General features: G+C 40.4%; 1 protein-coding gene across 1 annotated transcript in view; it reads right to left on the bottom strand.

Annotated features, from left to right (window-relative positions):
- Positions 1–7268: 7268 nt before the first annotated feature.
- The window catches only part of insra (insulin receptor a), a 54409-nt gene continuing 39679 nt past the window's right edge, over positions 7269–21998 (bottom strand). Inside the window, exons 8-21 of the mRNA XM_084911926.1 lie at positions 21688–21941; positions 18670–18837; positions 16907–17105; positions 16444–16724; positions 15750–15889; positions 15068–15227; positions 13547–13646; positions 13384–13448; positions 12695–12924; positions 12298–12408; positions 10417–10576; positions 9909–10038; positions 9502–9636; positions 7269–8820 (exon numbers count right to left, since the gene is read on the bottom strand). Coding sequence (XP_084768052.1) covers positions 8463–8820; positions 9502–9636; positions 9909–10038; positions 10417–10576; positions 12298–12408; positions 12695–12924; positions 13384–13448; positions 13547–13646; positions 15068–15227; positions 15750–15889; positions 16444–16724; positions 16907–17105; positions 18670–18837; positions 21688–21941 — 2491 coding nt within the window. The 3' untranslated portion in view covers positions 7269–8462. The remainder of the gene's footprint in view (positions 8821–9501; positions 9637–9908; positions 10039–10416; positions 10577–12297; positions 12409–12694; positions 12925–13383; positions 13449–13546; positions 13647–15067; positions 15228–15749; positions 15890–16443; positions 16725–16906; positions 17106–18669; positions 18838–21687; positions 21942–21998) is intronic.

The following is a 21998-nucleotide window of genomic DNA, read 5'->3' on the forward strand; positions in this document are numbered from 1 at the left end:
TGGCAAAATCCCATGTCCTTTGTGTAGGTTCAATCAGGTGTTGCAGGTAGGAGCTCAGCTAGCATGAATGAGACAGCATTTCTTTAATTTATTTTGCTTGCTAAAGCAACTGTCTTGAGGGTGTGTGTCTGTGCATTTTTGGTAAGCTAATACTAACAGAAGTTATACTACACTCAGTGTCCAGAAGGTATTTTGGACAGAAGACAGAGGACAAGGAGATTTGGTGGTAGAACAAGGAAACTCAGTAAAGTTTTCAAAGGAAGAGCTCAGCAAAGACAAAATGAGATGAAGGGAGTAGACAGGGGTGGTGGCAAAGGAAAAGGCATATAATGAGTTTAATGTGAGCCTGGACACTAAGGAAGGAGAAAAGGCAGAGATAGAGCTGAAAGGATGTGCATCTGGTTAGGATGATTGGATGGAGATGGAAGTGTACTAAGGAGTGAAGAGAGTGTGCTGCGAAGATGGAAGGAGTACTTCGAGAAGCTGATGAATGATAAAAATGAGAGCGAGAGAGGAGGAGAGAAGGAAGAAAGTTAGTGATGTGCAGAGAATTAGTATAGAGGAAGCAAGCGCTGCTATGAAGATGATGAATAGTGAAAGGCGCTTGGTTTAGATGACATACCTGTGGAGGTATGGACATTTCTAGAGGAGAGGGCAGTGTACTTTTTAACCAGACTGTTTGGAGACCTGAGGAATAGAAAGCAAGTGTACTGTTTCCTGATTTTCAAGAACAAGGTTGATGTGCGGAGCTGTAGTAATTACAGAGAGATAAGGTTGATGAGCCATACATTGAAGATATAAGAAACTTGTTAAAAATAAAAGGTTAGGAAGAGACGTGAAGATCAGTGAGCAGCAGTATGGTTTCATACTGAGAAAGAGAACTGCAGATAAGATTTTTGTTTTGAGTGTTGATGGAAAAGTATAAAGAAGGGCAGAAGGAGATTCACTCTGTCTTTGTGGATCTAGAGAAAGCATATGATAAGGTATCAAGAGAGGAACTGTGGTACTGCATGGGGAAGTTAAGACTGGCAGAGAAGTTTGTCAGGGTGGTGTAGAATATGTATAAAGGCAGTTAGACAGTGGTGAAGTGTGTGGTAGGAATGACAGATGAGTTCATCGTGGGGGTGGGATTACATCAGAGATCATCTCTGAGCCCCTTTCTTGTTTACAGTGGTTATGGACAGACTGACAGATGAGGTCAGACAGGAGTCTCCTAGGAATTACCGATGATGTTTGCAGATGATCTGTGGTGAGAGTAGGGAGCAGGTGGACGAGAGCCTGGAAAGGTGGAGATATTCTCTGGAGAGAAGAATGAAAGACAGTAGAAGCAAGACACAATACATATGTGAATGAGAAGGAGACAGGAGTAACAGTGAAGCTGCAAGGAGGAGAAATAGTGAAGGCAGATAAGTTTAAATTTGGGGTTGACCATCCAAAGCAACAAACAGTGTACAAGAGAGTGCAGGCTGGGTGGAGTGGGTGGAGATAACAGCAAAAGTAAAACTAAGGTTTATGAGATGATAGTGAGACCTGCTATGATTTATGGTTTGGAGACGATGGCACTGACATAGAACCAGGATGCCAAACTGGAGTTGGTAAAATTGGAGATTTTCATTGAGAGTCACCACGATAGTGTGGTGTTGGCAGGTTAACCTGCATCTGAAGACCTGTATATTATTTCCCTTTATGATAAAGGACTTGATCATGTGACCAATCTCTAACAGGAGTGTTAATCCATGATGGACTGAGCATTTCTTCTCCACTTGTTCCATATGTCCCTACTACATATTACTAACTTTTGTCTACTCTGTCTCACATTGATTGATTGTTGGTATTCTTGTTCTAATACTGCAGGATCTGTAATTAAAATATAAAGGTCCTTGAGGTGGCTATCATCATCAGTTGGCACTATTAATAAAATTGAGTTGCAATGGGTTGGGGTTTGTTGTTGTTGTTGTTTTCAAGCAAACTACTGGATAAAAGCCAGGCTCTAAAAAATATCTGTCCTGTGCTGTCAGGCTATTGGTGAGGGCTGGGTATGAATCTGCCCAAGTTAATTTACTGTATGTCTCTCCCCTGCTCTTCCTCCAAGCTTTTCTGACTTCTTTTGAGTGTGTCAAATAAAGGCTAAAAAGCCCAAAAGAAAGAAAAACATTCAGTCATTTTATAGTGGAAGAAAAAGATGTGCCTTTTAGTCAGACTTTTGAGTGTCAAGACTTTAATTCGATGTTGACAATTGGGCCTTGAAGTATTAAGGAAAATCAAAATTAAAGGCTTGTTTTGCTAAATATCATCACTATACTTTTAAGAACCTGCCTTTGGTATAAACACTGACAGCTCGGGTCTTGAAAGAAAACAATTAAGCTAAACCTTAAAAGTTAACCTGCACAGAGATGTATTCAACGGGTTCATACTTCAGTTTATAGTGTATTTAGTGACCCCTGTTGGTCCAAAAGAATAGAAAAACAATACAAGAGAAGTCCCCTGGATGCTCAAATTGAGTTCCTGGATCCAGAAGCATATCTGTATCAGGATCAGTTTTTAATATTTTCTTACTGTCTCTCATTTTTTCCCAGTGTATTTTAACATTGGTCTGTTTTATGTTGATAAAGTTCTTCCAAAACTTTTGAATCCACACCAACTCCACAAGTTAATCACTATGCTGGGCCAAGCCCTGTGTTAGTAAACTTTTCATACAAATCCACCAAATAATGATAATAATAATAATAATTTTTTAGATAATCAGATGTGAGGCCACTGTGTTAACCTCTGCACCACTGTGTCGTCCCAATGATGATAACATAGCAGCGGCAGAAAGTTGAGGTTTTGAACATCCTTGAACTGCACTGAGCAAGTGAAAGCAGGGTTCTAAGAATTCCCCGACACATTGCTCTGCTGCTCCTATCATCTCGTATCCCAGAAGATTTGGTCCAGAGTTTAGTTTCATCTTTTCTTCTTGGTTTTTATTTTATTTTCAGTTCAGGTTACCTAAACTTAGTTTCCAGAGTGAATCTTTTAGTTAAATTTTTTTTTAATAGTTTTAGTCCAAACATATATTTTAGCTTAACTGGTGATTCTGAATTGGACATAGAGACAGACATCATTCACATCTATTTGTCAACACTGTCATGGGCCATCAACCTATCCAGGGTGGACCCTGCCTCTCTCTGTGGGACCTGAGATGGACTCCCAAATGGTTAAATAAAAATGGATGATTGGATGGGAAAATCCTAACTCTAATGATATTTATAATCAGCTAGTATATTATTAGAAGGTGTTAACGTTTCTCAGAGTTATACTTTTTAGTACCAAATTTCCTATTTCTTATTCTGTCACAATCCAGTGAAGCATAATGAGGAAAACTCTAAAATAACAAATTTTGAATGTCTGTGTAGATTCTCAGTCATCCAGGTTATGGTAGCCTAAGGAGCTTAGAAAGATAGTGACTGGTTTCTTCTTCTAACTAAGTTTTTAGAAGACGTTCACTTCTTACCTGGGCAGTTTCTTCAGCGGCTTCTTCAGTTCTAAAAGAAAAAAAAATAGAATCCCAACTATTTAATCTCTAGTGAGAGTTGTCCCTTGAAGAGGGTTGTTGACCCACATGTGCCTCACCACAACCAAGGTGTGAAATGTCTCCAAGAAAGTCCACACACCTTCTTTCTAAGCTCTTTGGACTACAATGACCTGGATGACTGAGAACTTACACAGAAATATTGCCTCGTACTTTGGGAGGAAAACACGGCAACTGTTGCTTTAATATGAAAGGGAATCAAGAAAACCAACGGACTATAGAAACTACCTCCACTTTAACCTAAGATGCAGACAAAGCCGACTTGTTCCCAAGAGTTTGTGCCTTGGATCCACAGTCAGGGGACATAGAGCTGAGCTGATTTTATGGAGAGCAACAAGACTTAGCTGCATCATCTAAAGGATAAAGGTCACTCTTTTAAGGATGCTGATGTTCACACTTTGGACAGAGAAGACAGATGGTTTGAAAGAGAAGCGAAAGGGGCCATCTGTGTCCACTGAATGAAAAATCTTTGAACAGACTTTGCAACACCAACTGTCTGCCACCTATAATGCAGTTTTGAGATCCCTTCCCGGGGACTCTCACCCGAAACTTCTGTTGATAATGACCGACGCCTTTTTTCACACCGTGGCTCATGTGGTGAGCCAGATGATCAATAGTGGGTCTACGACCCTCTTAAGGGACAACTCCCACTAGGGATTAAATACTTGGGACTCTCCACATTTTGGTTTTAAAACTGAAGAAGCTTCATGGATGAGAGGTGAAACGTTTTCAAGAAACTTAAAGAAGTCCAGTTGCTTTCTTTCTAAGCTCCTTAAACTAACTTTGAATGATTTCCATCAGTTTCAGAATGCTAAGGTATCATAAGAGAAAAATCAATTTGGGTTTTGTCCAGCAGCACTACCTCAGGAAATTAGGATTTGAGAGGGATTTGAGTGTATAAGCAAGCAAGACCTAAATGTGACTCTCTTCATTTCCATTTAGAAGCTGTTTTAAGGGATATATTCTGAGTCGCAGTGAGACACCACAGAGTTACAGATTGTTTCACTAGTGCATGAAACCTCAGCTTAGCTGTTAAACTTTTAAAACAGTATACACTGAAAGCTAATTTACTCACATCATGCACTGCATCTGAAATGTTTGTATATGTAATGCCGTAGAGAATCCTGTGACATATATACAGTGATATGCACTAGGGGGCGCCATTTCACTATCAACTGTGTGGAAGTTCAGCTTAATTGATCCTATCCTGCAGGCCAGGATATAACAAAATAAACAACAATATCCAGTAAACAACAAAACACAATTCAGTCTCAAGTATAGTTTTACATTATTTAGCAGATCCATCCATCCATCCAACTCAGGGTCACAGCATAAGCTGTGAGAAGCAGGGTGCACTCTGGACAGGTTGCCAATATGCCACAGGCCTAACAGATCAGAATCACCATTCAACCTAATTCGATGTCTGAGGACTGTGTGAGAGGAAGCTGAAGTACCTGGAGAGAACCCACGCAGACATGGAGTAGAAGTGCCAGGTCAGCTACACAGCACTAACTCTTGTATACTTGATGCAAAATTTTACCTTCCAGCTATGAATCTTGGTATCAAAATGTAGGTAGAAAGAGGTCACAGACCATAGACTGGTGCCTTTTTTACGACTGGAAAAATGATATATTCCATAATAGTGACACTTGGAAAAAGTGTAAAGTGGATTTGGTTAGTTTTTACTTAAGCCTTAACTGTTCCCCCCATCGACATTTTTTAGTATTTGACAAACTCACTTGTAGCCCTAATGAAGTATGTTTCGACATATTAATATATAACATTAAAGACATAGTTTGGCAGCCATTCTCCCAAGGAAAGAGAAGTAAGCTATACAGGGAGAGATTATCCTCAAAAATTTCTGATCCACACCTAATCATTTTGTTCTGGAAGCAGGCCTGAAATATCATAAACCGCTCAGTTCAGAAAGGAAACAAGGGTTACCCTGGTGGGTGTACAATTGCGAAAGAGTCCTGAAAACTCCATCTGGCTAACTACAGTAATTACTTAGTACCAGCAAAAATGCTGTACAAAATAATTCTAACTGCAGATTTTCATATTTTGTGGGAAAAACTGTTGAATTGCTTCAGTAACCACACAAACAATTTGATTTTGATGATGTAAGGTGGCAACTTTTTTTCAGATTTGGTTGATCTTACATGTAACGAGAATTCACAGCTCTCTACTGTCATTTGCTTTGAATTAGAGATGGCACGATACCACTTTTTTATGTCCGATACCGATATCATAAATTTGGATATCGGCCGATACCGATATGAATCTGATATAGTGTGTTTTTTAATATCTTGCTGCATTTTGTATAAGTTCAAATTCAAGTTTAAAAAAAACAAACACTAAAGCTATTCTGTTATACCTGTATGCAAAAAAATACCCTGCACCCAAAATATTTCATAGTGATATCATAAGCAACCTAATTAATAGGGTTGCAAGCTCCCAGCAAAAAAAAGAAATTGGGAACCACCCCCCACCTCATGATGCTTAATCGATGTAATCAACTTTAATTTGATTCAGTGTGAAAGAAAATGCACAGAAATCCATTATTTTTCAAGAATAATTAAATAGATTCAACATCTTTCTTCAACAGAAGTGCAGACTGCACAGATGGTACCTTCCCAAAGGAAAAAGTGTATATTAAGGTTTATTAGACTTAACAGTTACTATATACAGTAATGGACTTCTATACATTTTACATCAGATTAAAACTTTGGGTGTAAGATTCAGATAATTATTAAAAACTAGACATTTTATATGAGAATAAGAAAGAAAAGTATTTATTTTTGCCCCCCTTTTCCCTGTTCATGCCCTATCGGAGGGGGAGAGAAGAGGCTGTTGAGGTTGTTAAGCTTAACGCTGGAATGCTTTACAAACATTCAGAGATGAACTTACACACTTGCTTTACTTCTCTCTGGGATAACTTTCTCGGAGATGAAATGCCGGTTTGGTAGTGAGGCTCCAAATGCTGAACCAGACAACAGATCTTGCATGCCACAGCCGCTCTATCACCTGATGCATACTGCTCCAACATGCTACGGTTATGAGCCGAGTTACGCCATGTCGCAAGTTTTGTGAGGTGCTTTTTTGATATTTAATGGATCGGATTACATTTTTTATTTCTCTCCGATATCTGATCCAGTAATTTAGGTCAGTATCGGACAGATACCGATACTTAATATCGGATCAGTCAATCTCTACTTTGAATGGGGTGAAGTCGTATGCTGCTGAATTGTAGATTTGTTGCTTCACTCCTGGTAAAAGAGCCGGATACAGCCAATCAAATCCCGTTAGAAAAATATCAGTAGAGCCTGAGGTAGCCGGCTGTAGAGTTCAGCGTCAAAGTGAAGGAGAGTTTAATCATCACCATGTTGTTTAGTAACAGACAGATAGCCAACTCCTAACCAAAGCTTGGCTAGGTTGCTTTGTAAGTGACGGGTGTTTGTTGCTATGGCAACGACACCCAGAAACATCACAGCATCAAGTGTTGAAGTAACGCAGAGCCGCCACTTTGTATGTAAACTAACTTCTGTGTATGTATATGATATTTTTTAGGTAAACAAAATGCTTCAGATGTGTTGTACTCACTGGGGAAAAACACAAACATCAAATTTACGCATAACAATTTTGTGAACACAAACATGCTGGAAAAATAAGACAAGCAGTGGCAGAGCCTACTCACAAATGCATCTCGCTGCATTATTTACAGCACTATTTTATTTGATCTTGATATGACGGGCAAACATCTTAAGCTGATGACGCCACACACTCCTTTCCCCGGGCATCACATAGATCACATAGTAAAAAGACCAAGTGCTGTTGGTTGATCATGAGTCCAAAAAAGCTAATTAGTATGATTTTCTGGATTAGAAAAAATAAACGTAATAGACTAACATGTAAAAACATTTTCTATGACCGGAAATACCTCAAAATTGACATCAACTATGTACAAAAACATCAATATAACATTTATATATATATATATATTTTTTTTTAATCTTCTATACCCACTAAAATATACCAACGAAGCAGCTATTGGTCAATCTGAGGAACTCGTTCAGCAACGTGTTTTTGAAAACAGTTTAAATATCCTTCAGCTATAAGTGTGAAAACTCCAAAACAAAAATAAGTAGGGAAAAAGGAGAAAACAAAAAAGAAAGACCATTATATAAATTAAAAAACAGAACCCGACAAACGTCCTGTGTGTATCCCGTGTGCCTTTTTTGGAATACTGCAGAGTGTGAGGAGGTAGGCTGCTTCAGCCAGCTTCTCCAGTGAATACGAGTTTGTTCGAGGATGGGCCGCTTCTGACCATCCAGCAGGGAGCTCCCGAAGCTTTCCTTTTCAGTTCGTCTTCGTGTGCGTGCAAAGATTCAGACGCAGCTCCATGATGTGTGATGTAGGCCACAGACAAAATAGAAGGGCACTTTTTTTCTCTTTTCCCCAAAAACTCGGGATGAACTCTTGTGATGAAATAAGGGAGAGGAGACGGAGTCTAGAATTAGGGGTGGGGGGTCAGTGGGGTTAGCAGCCTTCTTGTTTGTCAAGAGTTTGTTTCACAGTTGAATCGAATATCCACCCAGACTAGCACAAACTTGGCAATATATATATATTTATATACAGTATATAACCTACAATCATGAACAAGAGAGACACAGGAGATTCATCCTTAAATACAAAAAGTGTCTTCTGGCGTCCGAGCTTGGACTTGCTGTAGTGTGTGTTTGTGGCATCTGAAGAGAAAAATAAGGTCCTGAGATATGCACTGAGGGGCTGCTGAGGAGAGTGTTTGAGTGTGAGCTATATAAAACAACAAAAACAACAAAAATATATTTAAATCTATAGCATCAATGAGTTTGTGTGGGATGTGTACAGTATGTTAGGAGGGGCTGGACCGTGGTAGGGCCAGTATTCGTCCGTTGGTCTTTCCCCCGTTCATGTGTGTGAACGGGATGTGATGCTCCTCGTAACTGCCCCTCAGGCCCATGGAGGAGGCCTCGTCCCTGTCCAAACACTGCTCCCTCTGCGAGTACGACGAGGGGTCCAGTGGTATGCTCTCCATGTTTTCCATGTCCAGGTCGAAATCCTCGCTCTCTGGCGGCTTGTTCTCCTCGCTGTAGAAGAAGGAGACCTCCTGGAAGGTTGGATGCAGGTCCTCCCGCAGCATCTCGATGATCTCCTGGAAGGTGGGACGCATCTTGGGGTTGTACTGCCAGCACATCTGCATCAGGTTGTGTCTGCAGGATGAGACGGGGAGATTAGGAGCTGAACTGTCTACATCTTTATTTTTATAATGTACTTATGGTTATTCTGTTAAGAATATTTCAGTCAAATCAACTTCACCTGATCAGGCTTCATAGACACGATATTATCCTTTTAATAAACAACATTAAAAACAAAACCAGCTCCCTGATTTATATTATTCCCTTCCCCTCACCTCTGTTGTCCATGTGCACTGATTATTTTGAGTCACTGTCCCGCTGCAGCAAATGCTCAGACATCAACAGCTAAAAATATGGCCACCCTGAGAGCACACTTTAAGCAACACCTGCTAAAAACCGCTCTGCCCAGCTGTTTTAGGAAACTAAAAAGTAAACTGTACATCTGTTAGCAGCTTCTTTTTTTTTCTTTAAAAAAAATATTTACATATTTGCTCTCACAGCTGAGTTCAGATTTAGCACCCTGCACATTCCATTTTATAATGTATTTTAGCACATCGTTAATAGTTATTTATGAACATCATGAAATCCTATGCTTCACTTCCAATCTCAGTGATCTAAATCGAATAAAGTTCAACTTTTGACTGTGGACTTACTGTGAAATAACTGCTTAAAAGTGTTTTGACACAGTTTGTAGTTTAAGCAGGAGAAGTTGTTTTTCTCAGTGCGTAGCCACCAAATCCCCGTGATCATACTCACAGTCTGTCAGCGCAGTTGTCCGGCCGGTCCAGGAAGCCTCCTTCCATGACAAACTTGAGGACCTGTTCGTTGGACATGCCCTGGTACGGCTGCTCAGCCAACGTGCTTACCTCCCACAGCACCACCCCAAATGACCTGGTAAACAAGCGAAGAAGAGGGAACGACATGAGGAGAATGAAAACGCAGCAATTAGATCCTAGAGTAAATCTGCCTGCAAACATGATTGATGCTGTTAACAGACAGACAGAGTGCAGACAGGTGCAGGTGATACTGATAAACAATGCTGTCTGCTCCCATGTCGCCTAAATATCTGTAATATATTTAAAACTTGCACACGGATGGTTTCAAAAGTGAGAAGTAAAGGATGAAGGAGGAGGAGGAGTCTAAAATTCAGACGTGTCACTAACCAGCAGTCTGAATGTGCAGTGAAGACGCCGTCCTTCAAAGACTCAGGTGCCATCCACCTGACGGGCAGCAGACCCTTCCCTCCTTTCCTGTAGTAGTCGGTCTCATAGATGTCTCTGGTCATACCAAAGTCTGGAAGGAAAACATAAATCAGACTCCAAATTACAGCCAAACCTGCACCAATTATCAGAAAGATCTGGTGGTTGTTATTTTACATTCACTATCTGCTGTGATATCAGCTTGTGTAACCTTGTGAAATTCCCTTTTGTATTCAGGATATATCTAATTTATCTTAATTATAAGGGTGCCATTACCATTGCTTCTGCTCACACCTGTTCAGTCAATACATGGCACCTAAAGCTGTGGATTTGAATACTGTCTTAGTAATGTCTGATGACTGAATATAAACACCCATCAGTGTGACAGTGCATTGTTGGCTTTTCATGCTTCCACTATGAGGCACCAAAATCTAAGCAGTTTTTTGTGCCCATTTACTTTATGAATTCTTACCTCCTATTTTGACTGTAAGATCGTGAGCTACCATGCAGTTTCTGGCTGCCAAGTCTCTGTGGACAAACTTCTTGGCGTTGAGGTAAGCCATGCCATCCGCGATCTCAGCAGCCATCTGGATCATCTCCTTCAGAGTGGGTGGTGGACGGCCAGGGTTATTCTGAGGAACATGAGACAGACTTTGAAATTCTGATCTACCAACAAAAAGTTTGGCACAGTCATTATATTATTATACTTTAGGTAAATTATTGACAAGATAACACATCTTTCTCGGTTACAACATAACACCCCGATACAGGCTTGACTTTCAGTTTGAACACTCAGAACTTATCAGAAAAATAATGAGGTTTGTGCAGATGTCAACAAACATAGCATGTCAGTTCAGAAACACTTTTGCAGTTTTCTTAGTTTTGAATTCAATTTAGTTTAATCGATTTAGTTCCAGTTTAATTTCCAGAGTGAGTTTTACTCATGGCAAATTACATTTTTAATCTTAAAAATGTTCAATTTCAGTTCAAGTAGTAGTTTTTCATGATATCAGACTGAAGATCAACCAAGCAAAATATTGTACAAACACTTGACTCATTATCTAGCCATACAGCAGATTTCAGATTTCCACTGTTTGTTATGTTAACTACACTGTTTTTCAAAACTATGCCTGAAAAATGTAGCCAACTGAACAGTTTCTGATTAAAAAAAAAAACCCCAAACACACTTTTATGTCCCAAATCCTCGTCCAGCACACGTCTCAGCTAAAAAGGCAAAAGTGCGCACACTGAACACACATACATTTTTTGTTACCATACTGTATTGTTAACTCTGTGATTGATCAATGATGTTCTTTTCACAAGTTAAATAAAAAAAATGCAAAAACTAAAGTACAATAGTTCAGAGAACGGACACAGTTTAACATCTTCAAGTTAAAAACTGAAAGAAAATAAACAAAGATGGATCAATGAGATGTGTTTTAATCTTCTACTTATGAAAATTAAAAAAATAAATAGTAAAATTCTGGACTTGTTCTCTTTCTGAGGTCTGGTCAGGTCACCGTAGTAAAACAAGAAAATCAATATTAATTTTAGTTTTTAGATTAGTGAATTATTATAACCTTGCTCCCATCACACCAGCCACCCGTTTCAAGGCAGCTGCCATGTTTTCAGTTGGCTTTACTGCTAAAACCTTCTGTCAGCATCCTGCAGCTCAGCCCTGCTTCTGCTCTAACAAAAACGCCATCTGCATGTTTACTTAAAAAGGCCCCGCATCGCTTTGTACACAGAAGCCCCCTCAACATGTATTAAAAGAAAATGCAGATTTTGATATTGAAGGCTTCAGTGTTAATACCACATAAACTGATCCATATTTGTGCACACAGTCTCTGATGTAACACACTATTATTCTGTAGATGTGATTTAGTCCAAAACAATCTGACTGGAAACAAAATAGCAGATGTTTCACCAGGAAAAATACCCTATGACTCCAACTTTGTTAACAGCTGCTTACTTTAAACACTGATGGATTTAAAGTGTTGTTTATCTGCACTTTTGCAGTAAACTGAGTGTATCTTTAAAGCACCTCTCTAGATAAGACCTCACTAAGAACCAAAGTAGAGCCTAATGTGTCAGTAAGAGCAGCAATAGCTCCTCGACTGAGCAGAATTAGCCCAGTTAAAACATGACGCTTTAAAAGCTTTTATGCTGCTCAGTGTAAAAATAATTTCCGCGTTCAGTTATAAAAGATTGTTTTGCATAAAGTCAAGAAAATGCAACCTAAGCCTAGTTTGCCTATTCTACTCACAAAATGCAGAAGTGAAAAGAAGAAAAGAAACCAGAAGTGCAGTCTGAACTAAAAGAAGAATAAACATAATTCAAACTAATGTTTTACCTCAGCGTCAGGTCGCAGAGAGCGCAGGAAGCTCTTCAGGTCTCCGTGGGTCATCAGCTCCATCACCACCAGGGTGGGCTGCCCCTTAGACACCACACCCAGCAGACGCACCTGGCAGATAGAAACATGGGGATTTTCATCTTAATGTAGTTTAGTTTTTTCAAAAACGGGAATTAGAAGTCAGCAGGTGAAGCAGGTGCTTGCCTTTCACACAGCTCTGATTTTAGTACATTTAGTACTTTCTGTTCTAAATACTCAAAAATAACAGCTAACACACACACAGCTACGGCCCACTGCTTCCAACCCCACCTTAAACTTTTACACATCGCCAGTAACCAAAACCATCAATGTCCTCTGCTCGTGAACAACATGAGAAAAACATGTTGCTTCTCTTTACCACGTGGTGGCAGCTGAAGGCTTTCATGACGGAGGCCTCGTTCAGGAACTCGATTCTCTCCCGCAGGCTGGCCGACTCGTTCACCGTCTTCACCGCTACTCGTGTTTCACCCTCGCCTTTGACAATGTCCTTGGCAATGCCCTCATAGACCATGCCAAAGGAGCCTTGACCCAGTTCCCGCAAAATGGTGATCTTCTCCCTGGGCACCTCCCACTCATCTTCCTCATACACTGCAAAAAGAAAAAGGGAAAGAAAAAAACATTTAAATACATAGGAAAACAGGCTAGTGGGCATGCCCATCATTACTAATAATAAAATAAAATAAACTATGTGAATAACATTATGAAATTAAATCCAAATTTCATTAGTTGTACTGCTGAAACCCCAAAAATAATCAATGTTTATCAACTAATGCAATAGTAGATCTTATTGGATTAAATCTTTGCAAGTGAGAGTAGAAAATGCAGCAGAAATTAAATTCATGCTAACAAAACTAATTTAATGAGATCCTGCAGAGATGTCGTGGTGCAACAGTTAGTTTAATAGTTGATCCACCAGCCAATCACAAACCAGGGGATCCAATCGCTGATAACGCTGATGTGTAATTGCTACTAAGTTGTCAAAATCCCTTAAATTAGCTAAAATCATTAACTATTCTGTTGTTGACAGGAGACCCAAACCCTGTTTACCATCAGTGCTGAGATACTCGGGGTTTGAAGAGGCATAGATGGGCCCGCTGGGTCCTTGGGTTTGACTAAAAGGAGAAAAAAATAAAACAAGCTTAATAAGAACACTGGTAACACGTCGAATAATAAGAGAATGACTATTGAGCTGGATGTGAAAGATATTTACCTTTTCTTGAACATGACGAAGCCTACCAAAGCCACACACAGCACCAGGACAAAGCAGATGACGGGCCCGATGACGATCTTGACGACATGCAGAGGATCGCCTGTTCAACAAGTCCGCCCGGACAGTGAGTCAAATTTCAGGTGAAAAACAAAAACAAGCTGCACAAAATAAACCTGCTAAGCTGGGATCAATATGCTGCTCTGTGATCCTAATCTGCTTCAAGTACAAGCTTTTGATTTGGTTTAAGAAGACTGAGTCATGCCAGGTGTCTGTCTGCGTGTTTTCAAGTTAAAATTCTGCATTTATTTGTATTTACACTCATTTCTGAGCTGTACTCAGAGGGTTTTTTTTCAGCAGCAGGTCAAAATAAGAACATCAAACTGTATAAAATTTAATATAAGCACCTTGGTTTCTTAGGTAGGACCACAGGAGGTACTTTATTAAACAGGGTTGTGAAAGGTTTTATAATTTTGTGTGCACAGCAGGCCAATTAGATTATTTTTGTGTGTCTAAAATAGACAACTGATTTAGCAGGATTTGGTCAGATCAGGCAAGACTAGAGCAAAGTCACCATGCTGAAACTTATATTTACTTATATTTGTAAATTAATATCCAAACACTCCATAAAGCTAAGTTCAAAATCTTTGTTTTAATTTTGCTAAAGGTTTATAGAAGAGAGATTACTTTTTTTCTTATTAGTGCATAAATCAAAATATACTGATAGCCAAGAAGAAAACATACATTTTCATCATGTTTTACAAAGAACGTGATATAGATCAGACTGTAATAAATGGACAAACCCGTCTACCTTCAGAAAACAGAAGGTGTCCGTAGACAGACTTTACATCCTGTTGTTGTATAAACAGACTTTAAATCCTGAAAAAGTAAATCCTTGATTACTTAAAAGACGACTATTTCACAAGTTTTACGATGTTAGATATTTAAATATATAAAACTGAAGTATTATGTGTCAGTCATGCACTAGTTTGAGTAAAATTTCATTATAAAAAGGCAAGAAATAGTGAACAGCGACTAAAGCTGCTCACACTAAAAAACAACTACAATAAAAGAGAAAAAAAAAGAGGTTAGAGATAGTTTGGTTAAAAGTATGCAATCACGCAAAAATGATTCTCAAATTTCCACAGTAGGTGGAACGAAAACTAATTTTATTCTCTGCTGTCATGATTTGTGTCAAACATTTTCTTATGAGAATATGTATATATTTTTTATAAAGCGTGGAAGAATAAGAGAGTACCCTAAAATAAACAAAAGCATGACCATAAACAGGTTTTTATTTCTGTATAATAAACTGTTAGATGGTGGCTAGTGTAAAATGAATGAATGTATTGAGTAAATGGCCAAGAATGAAAATTAATGGATTTATCTTTCATTTAAAAGCAGATTTTAAACTAATGTAATTTAGTACCAACACTGTTCAACAACATTTTGAAAATCAGTTTTTACTATAAATTACTATTAAAAAACCCTAAAACCAAGTCTGAACTCATTCTGTCTACTTACTTGGATCCTCGACGTAGAAGTACGTGGGCTCGGTCCATGATCCGTTCCCAGCCAGTGAGGTGGCCCGGATTCTCACCGTGTAATTCCCAGGATGCATCACTTTCAGTCTGCAGCCGCGACTCGCTTTGTACATGTTCCTCGACACGCAGTAGTGCAGCTCCTGCGGAGGAACAACGCGGCCGTTCAGGTTTGGAACGTTTAAAACTTAATTTAGACTAATTTTGTTTCATATCTGTGCGTTAAAAACAAGTTTGTTATTCTTTTGGTTTGTTTTGCACTACAAATAAAATCCCCAGCATCAACAAGATGTTCTGACTAACTGATCTCTATAGCAACTAAAACATAGTGCACCGTTAAAATTACTCCTCCATTAAGGTTATCTCCCAAATGACATTAGTGAGACCAACAGACCAAATAATAAGCGTTACTTTTAGCCGTCTGTGCTGTGTGGTGAGCTTTAAGATGAACAATTTGTTTCTTCTATATTGTTTTCCATTGAAAGCCAAAGTCATTATGTTTAATGAGAAAGAGGAATATAAAAATTGCTTGGTGTAAGAACCATTTGCATTGGCATGAACTTGCAATGAACTCTGCCATCCAAGATTCAAACTATTACATATACTAAGGCAGTAAAGCCATGACAAATGTGCATGCAGATGTGGAAGCCTGTGGACATGTTCACCTCAGAGTCACCCAGCTTCTTGTAGTTGACCTCATACAGGATGATCATCCCATTCGGGGCTTGCGGTTCCATCCAGGTGATGTGTACTGTTTTCTCTGTCACCTCGCATTTGATGAGACCCAAGATGTCATCGGCTTTGTCTGTGGCGAACAAAACGACATGAGTCATATTTGTGTGAAGAGTCGGGCGTGTTTGGAGTAAATAAAAGATGAGCTGCAGGGGCGTCCTTGCTTTCATAGTGGCTGCAGACATTTACTGCACGTCAGTATCTCCCTTTATCCTGCTGTTCAAGAAATGATCAGTTTGGAAAAGACAGACAGGTTTTTTGTGACTTTATTGTTCAAGTGACCAATTTATGGGGTCTCTAAACCAACAGGGGACCTACTATACTTTTCTGTCATATACACACACACAGATTATTACAACATGTATGCTCATATTAAAAACTGTTTCCTGTGAGCCAAAAGCTCAGGGGTTCATTCTGTGCTAAACACTCTGTTATACACAGGTTTTTACTACTTTTGGCTCTGTATGATGTCCCAGAGAGGGGAAATCCCAAATATGGTCATTTCTTTTCAAACTTTCTATTTGCAACAAGGAGCGAGTCAGAAGAAGGTTAGCTAAAAGAGATCCGGGTTTATTACACAGACCTACATAACCAAGCTCCTTGGTAACGTTAGCAATGCCTCTTTACCTTCAGGCATTGTGCGGGCGCTGACATACGCCGCCATGCTGCAGCGCGCCGGGTCGGTTGGGTGGTTACAGGCATGGACCTCGATCTGGTAGCTGGTGAAGTGGCGCAGGCCGGAGATAATGGTGGACTCCTTGGCATGGACGGTGACCACGGTCTTGGTGCTTTCAAAGGCTTCCTCATCCTCGGGGATGCTCGTACCCGCGCGAGGGCTTGGTGCGGTGGTTAGGAAGGAAAATGTTCGGTTGGCGATGCCATTCAGATCACGCCGGTCTCTCGAGCGTCTAGATGACAGAGGTCAAATTTAAAGTTATTCAAACACAGAAACCACATTACTTGTTATCTGCATCCAACCCTTTAAAAATGATTTAAAAAGTCAGGCCAATAAAACAAACAAACAAACAAACATAGGACATTTTTAGTGACTGTTATTGTTCCTGTGCAGGTTTGTTGTCAGGAGTCTTACTTGATCTCAAAGACTTCATTGTGTAGGTAATTCTCAAAGGTTTTGCGGTACTCTGAGTCCTCTTTTTCCTTCTTGAGCTCCTTTTCGGTTTTGGGGCAGGCGCAACATCGTGTCCCCTGGCCCTGCTCCTCTGTCTGGTTCCACTTCTGCTCCTCGTCACTGTCCACCTGAGTGGGCAGTCGTGATGGCACCTTCATCCCTAGTGACACGTAGTCAGGAGAGAATAAAAATGCATTTCAGCCAGGCAGTTTGGGATGACAGGTGCGATAAACACGGATACACAACACAGTCTTATGCACAACCCCTCGCACCCCCCATGCCCCGGTGGCATGTCTGTCACTGTCATCCCCAGGTCCTCATTCTCTCTGCTGGAGATAAATTACGAGTGACACGACCTCCCCGCAGACTCCCATCTCTGTATGAGCGAGCGTTATGGGAGTTTAAAAAAGGAGCGATTGCGTTGACACAGACGGGCAGTGATGGAAAGGCACCAACGCAGGCTGGGCTACGACCAAAATAAATCAACTAAGATATGAAGTCTTCCTGAATTGGAGTTAAAGTGGATGAAGAATATGGCTGTTTTAGTACCACGTTTCATTTAGTTTCAGTTATGCACTGCAGCCCTAACAAAAGACACAACTTTACTCAATTTCATTTCCTTGTTTAGTGACTTTTAGAAAAAACAGGCCAGTGTTTTGGTTTGGGTGACTCATTTCCTTTGGGAACATCATTTAAAATATATTTTAAACAGTGTGTTTTCTTTTTGATTATTCAGTTTGTCTTCCATCCACTGGTCTCCTCCATCCTTTGCCTTCACCACAGGAGGTCCAAAGGTGCCGATGGAGGAAACAGTGGCTTCCTGAGATAATGAACCCGTGGAGAGGGAATGAGTCCCAAGTCATCAGCTAACAAACAGCTCTGGTGCATAGAGCCTGCACTGTACTGAGGGAGAGACCCCAAGTGTCAGACACAAATGAAAGGGTAGTACAACAACCATTAATGATGTTTGTGCAGGTTCACCTACGGAAACCTGTTAAGACTCCCTCACACAGCTGTAAAGACAAAAGCTGGATTTTCAATAACAGAACAGCAATGACGTAGTAGCTCATCTGGGGCAGAGTGCATTCAAATTCAGAGGTTATTGGACATATTTAACCTGAACTTTGAACCTATCGTGGAGACCTATTATTATGTGCAAGTCTGATCAAATTCTTACCAAAACTGTAGAGGAATTAGTGATTCTAGTGAAATGTGGATATACGTTTCACCATGAGACAAAACAAGAGCATTATTGTTAAAATAGATTGAGCAAATCTATTAGTTATTTGTTTTCAGGTGCTGAAAGTGAAGCCATTGTGTTCTCACTGGTCGGGCTACTTGCACAGGAGTTATCTGTAGAGACCGGCACAATAAAACAGAGAGGTACCTGCCAGTTAAGATGGTGACAAGATAGATATCTGTCAAATTAACTGAAAAGCAAAACAACAACTATAGATAAAATTCAGTTAATTGCCCTGCCATAATAAATACACTTTAGGTTAAATAAAACTATCACAGCACTTTCCTTTCTTCAAGGTAACAAAAGCCATCAAGAAGAATTACATCACAAAATATTTACTGTGTCATACGAGTAGACTGCAGCAGCTTGTAGTAGTCAAGAGCCTTAAAATGAGACGAGCTCCCGAGCTAATGAAAAGCATTCAGCGTGTCGGACACAGAAGCAGACGCACAAACACAAAATGACCACAAACAATGTGGCTAACCCTTCTGGCAGTAGTCAAATTTGTAAAGCTCGCTGGCCTCGGGCTGACGCTGGCAAAAGACCAGGTAGTGAGTGATGTTGCCGTTGGGGTCATTGGGAGGTTTCCACTTGAGGATGATCTGGGAGGAGGAGTTGGAGGAAGAAATGGGGTCCAGCGGTACCGACGGTTCTGGGGGGAAAATCACAGAAGTAGCCGATTAAAATGAAGCAACACGTATATTAAGCACACCGAGTAATAAATCGCCTTATTTATCCCAAGAGTGCAGTTCAGAAATACACAGAAGACTTAATAAATACTTAAATTATGACTTTACATTAAAAGAACAATACTGAGATTGTTACTCATTGTTAGTGATGTGTTCAATTAGTCATTCATGATCTCCCTAGATAGTCAGACTCCCAAATTTGGGAAATCTTTGTTTTTTGCCCAGAGTGTTTTAACAACACATGGATGGCTGTTTGCGGGACGTGAATACTCTGACCTGTTACCAGAATTGCTGCCAAAAAAATTACTTTTCTATATTTACTTTCTTCCAGTATTTGTGAATTCTCTGAAATTTGCCAGGAGCAAATTAGTCTTTCCACTATTTTAGCATCACATAGATGCATAATAGAATGAATAAATAAGACAGACAACATACTACATGTTCTTCCATATATTGGTGCATAAATTAAAGAGCTGGATCCAGGCCGTGTCACCACCTAGCACTGCTATCTGCAGGACCATAACTCAGCTAAGTTTAAGCTCCTGAGACCCTGCATACTTATGGGGACATTACATTTGGCTTTTCTGCACTCTGTACTTCACTCTGCTCAACACAGGCCTGTTGCATCCCAAACAGCAGCTCCCGTTTCAGCAGATTAAAACACAGTTTCGAAGTTATTGAAGATTGTGGTTATCTGCTGCAAAGGACTGTCTGGTTAATGTCTAAACTCAGTTTTGACTATTTTCACTGTAATTTTCTACTGATTATTATTATTTTTTCCCCCTCACTCACATTTAATGAACTAGGAACATCTCGCTTCAATGTACACATATTAAAAGCACGAGGAATCTGAATTTACATAAAATAGACTCTCTACGAGTCTATTTTATGACTCTCTCTACGAGTCTATATTGAGACTCTCTACTCTCTTTGAGATGAAAACTTGCACTGTTCCACAGATCGGGCTGCGGTTTGATCATCTGCATTTGTTGTTATTGCAGGACGAGAAGTCCTCTTTCTATCCAATTTGCATTTCATACTGAAACACGCTTACTGGCACAGTTTGGCTCTGTGACCAGCAGCTGCCTGCTCAGGGTATTCCCCGTCAGTTTTGTTATTTGTTATTACAGTTTGATGCTTGTAATGTGCAACTCTCACAGAGCCCAGCGTTTCAGGTTACGGGGAATGAAGATCAAACGTTTCATGGGTGCTTTCGGCAGTAGCTTTATCTTTTTCATTCAGCTGCAATTTGATGACAGGTTTACTGAAACAACTAGCTATTGCTTTGCTTCTAGTTTACTGTAATTACCCCGGTGATTATTTTGTGGTGTCACATGCACTGATGTTGACACTGAGTTAACTGCTGGGGGTGTGTGTGTAATTTATACAAGTGTGTGTTGTTGGTGAGGTTTAGTAAATATGTGGGGGGGGGGAAATCTGACAGCTTTGCAAGTTTGTTTTTCTTTAAAATCTGGTTTCATAATCTTGAATCTGTATCAGTTGTGGTCAGCTGATAACAAAAAGCCCTGCAGATCAGAAAAAATAGGTTGCTAGCTTGTGGGTTGATCAGTGACTGGCATCGCCCTGTATTTGATCGCTGACACATGGCCTTCTTTCTGAGTGTGACGTAGATTTTTCGAGTAGGAGGAAGAACAAGAGACACTTCAGATCTCAAAAGTGTTCTGGCCTGAGATGGAGTATCGTTCTGACGCTGCCGAGCTTCCAGTGTTTGATCAGGAGAGTGTACGTGAGAAAAGTGGGGCGCCAGACTGAACCCTTGGGAGCTGCAGAGACCTGAGCTTTGTTGTCACACTGTGATTATGTTGTCCTTGTTTCTTGCCACACACTGGTCAGACCACATTGTCTGACAAAGATTCACCAGCAACAGCTTATTTGTAATGACAGCTTTGCCCTGTTGGTTAGACTTGACACAGGCCAGGAACCCGGAGCGCCTGCCAGACGGGTAAAAAAAACAAAACAACAAAAAAAACCAAAACCCTGCTTGACATGGCTGTCTGTGTGAGTGATGCGCCTCTGCTGGAAGCCTATTTCATGTGAGCGAGAGATGTCATGTTTTATGCGGTTCATCTGGAAGGAAACGTATATTGTCTAAAAGGAAGCTAGCTAGACAGGCCATCACCACGGTGCACACAGCGAGATCTGTGGGTGGCAAGGTACAATTAAGCAGTGGGGAAGAGCACGGTGATTGCTGCTTGAGTGACTGATACGGACACCTGGCACGCGGTAAGGCCCTGCAGGTCTGTGGCACTGTAAGCAAATCGTGCCGTCTGTCTTCCTCCTCCTTGTTCTTGTGCCAAGGACATTTTGGCAACAGCAACACACACAACACTGACTCCACCAGTCAATGATAGTAACACCGCGGGATGAGCCTAAAAATAGCTGAATTCTAGTACAGGACAAGATATTGACCTTTTCCACTGTGAGAATTTCACAGCCGATGACCTGCTGATACATCTTTAGCTTTAGGTTTGTAGTGGTTTCCATGTTTAGATTACACAAAGAGCAATTTTTATGCCTGGTTTGGTAGGACAGTCCTTAGATTCAGGTCCAGAACAGGCTTGACGATGCAACATCATTGATGTCTGAGTAGTGCTGTGGTTGGTAGTAATACCCTGACAAGTTGCTTCTGTCATAAAGTTAAGATAGAGTCACAAAACATTTTTGGTATTAAAAAAACAAAACAAAAACAAACTAGTGGAAAACAGTCGCAGATAGTAAAATTCAACAAACAATTCAACTACATCAAAGCAATACTCAGGTGAAAGAAGCCGCGATCGACTCATCACACTTACTTGTGGCATTGGTGCGGACGTAGATGATCTCGCTCTTGGCTCCGTGGACCTGGTTCTCGTCAGAGGCTGAGAGCTGGGTTTTCACCATAATGGCGTATTGCGTCCACGGCTTTAGGGGGAAGATTAGATGACCCGGTTCGATCTGTTCTTTTTCTCCGTCTGTGGCTCGGCGTGGAGGGTCCACGTCGGCGATCACCCAGCTGTTGGAGCCGCAAGCGTCCTGCCCGTCAAACTCTGTTACGTTCTGAAACGGTCTGTTGTAGGAAAAATAATTTATCGATTTATTTCAACAGCCTACAGAGGAAAATCTG

This window comes from Perissodus microlepis, chromosome 18, assembly GCF_051167445.1.
Source record: "Perissodus microlepis isolate ML-2025 ecotype Zambia chromosome 18, ASM5116744v1, whole genome shotgun sequence".
Taxonomy (NCBI): domain Eukaryota; kingdom Metazoa; phylum Chordata; class Actinopteri; order Cichliformes; family Cichlidae; genus Perissodus; species Perissodus microlepis.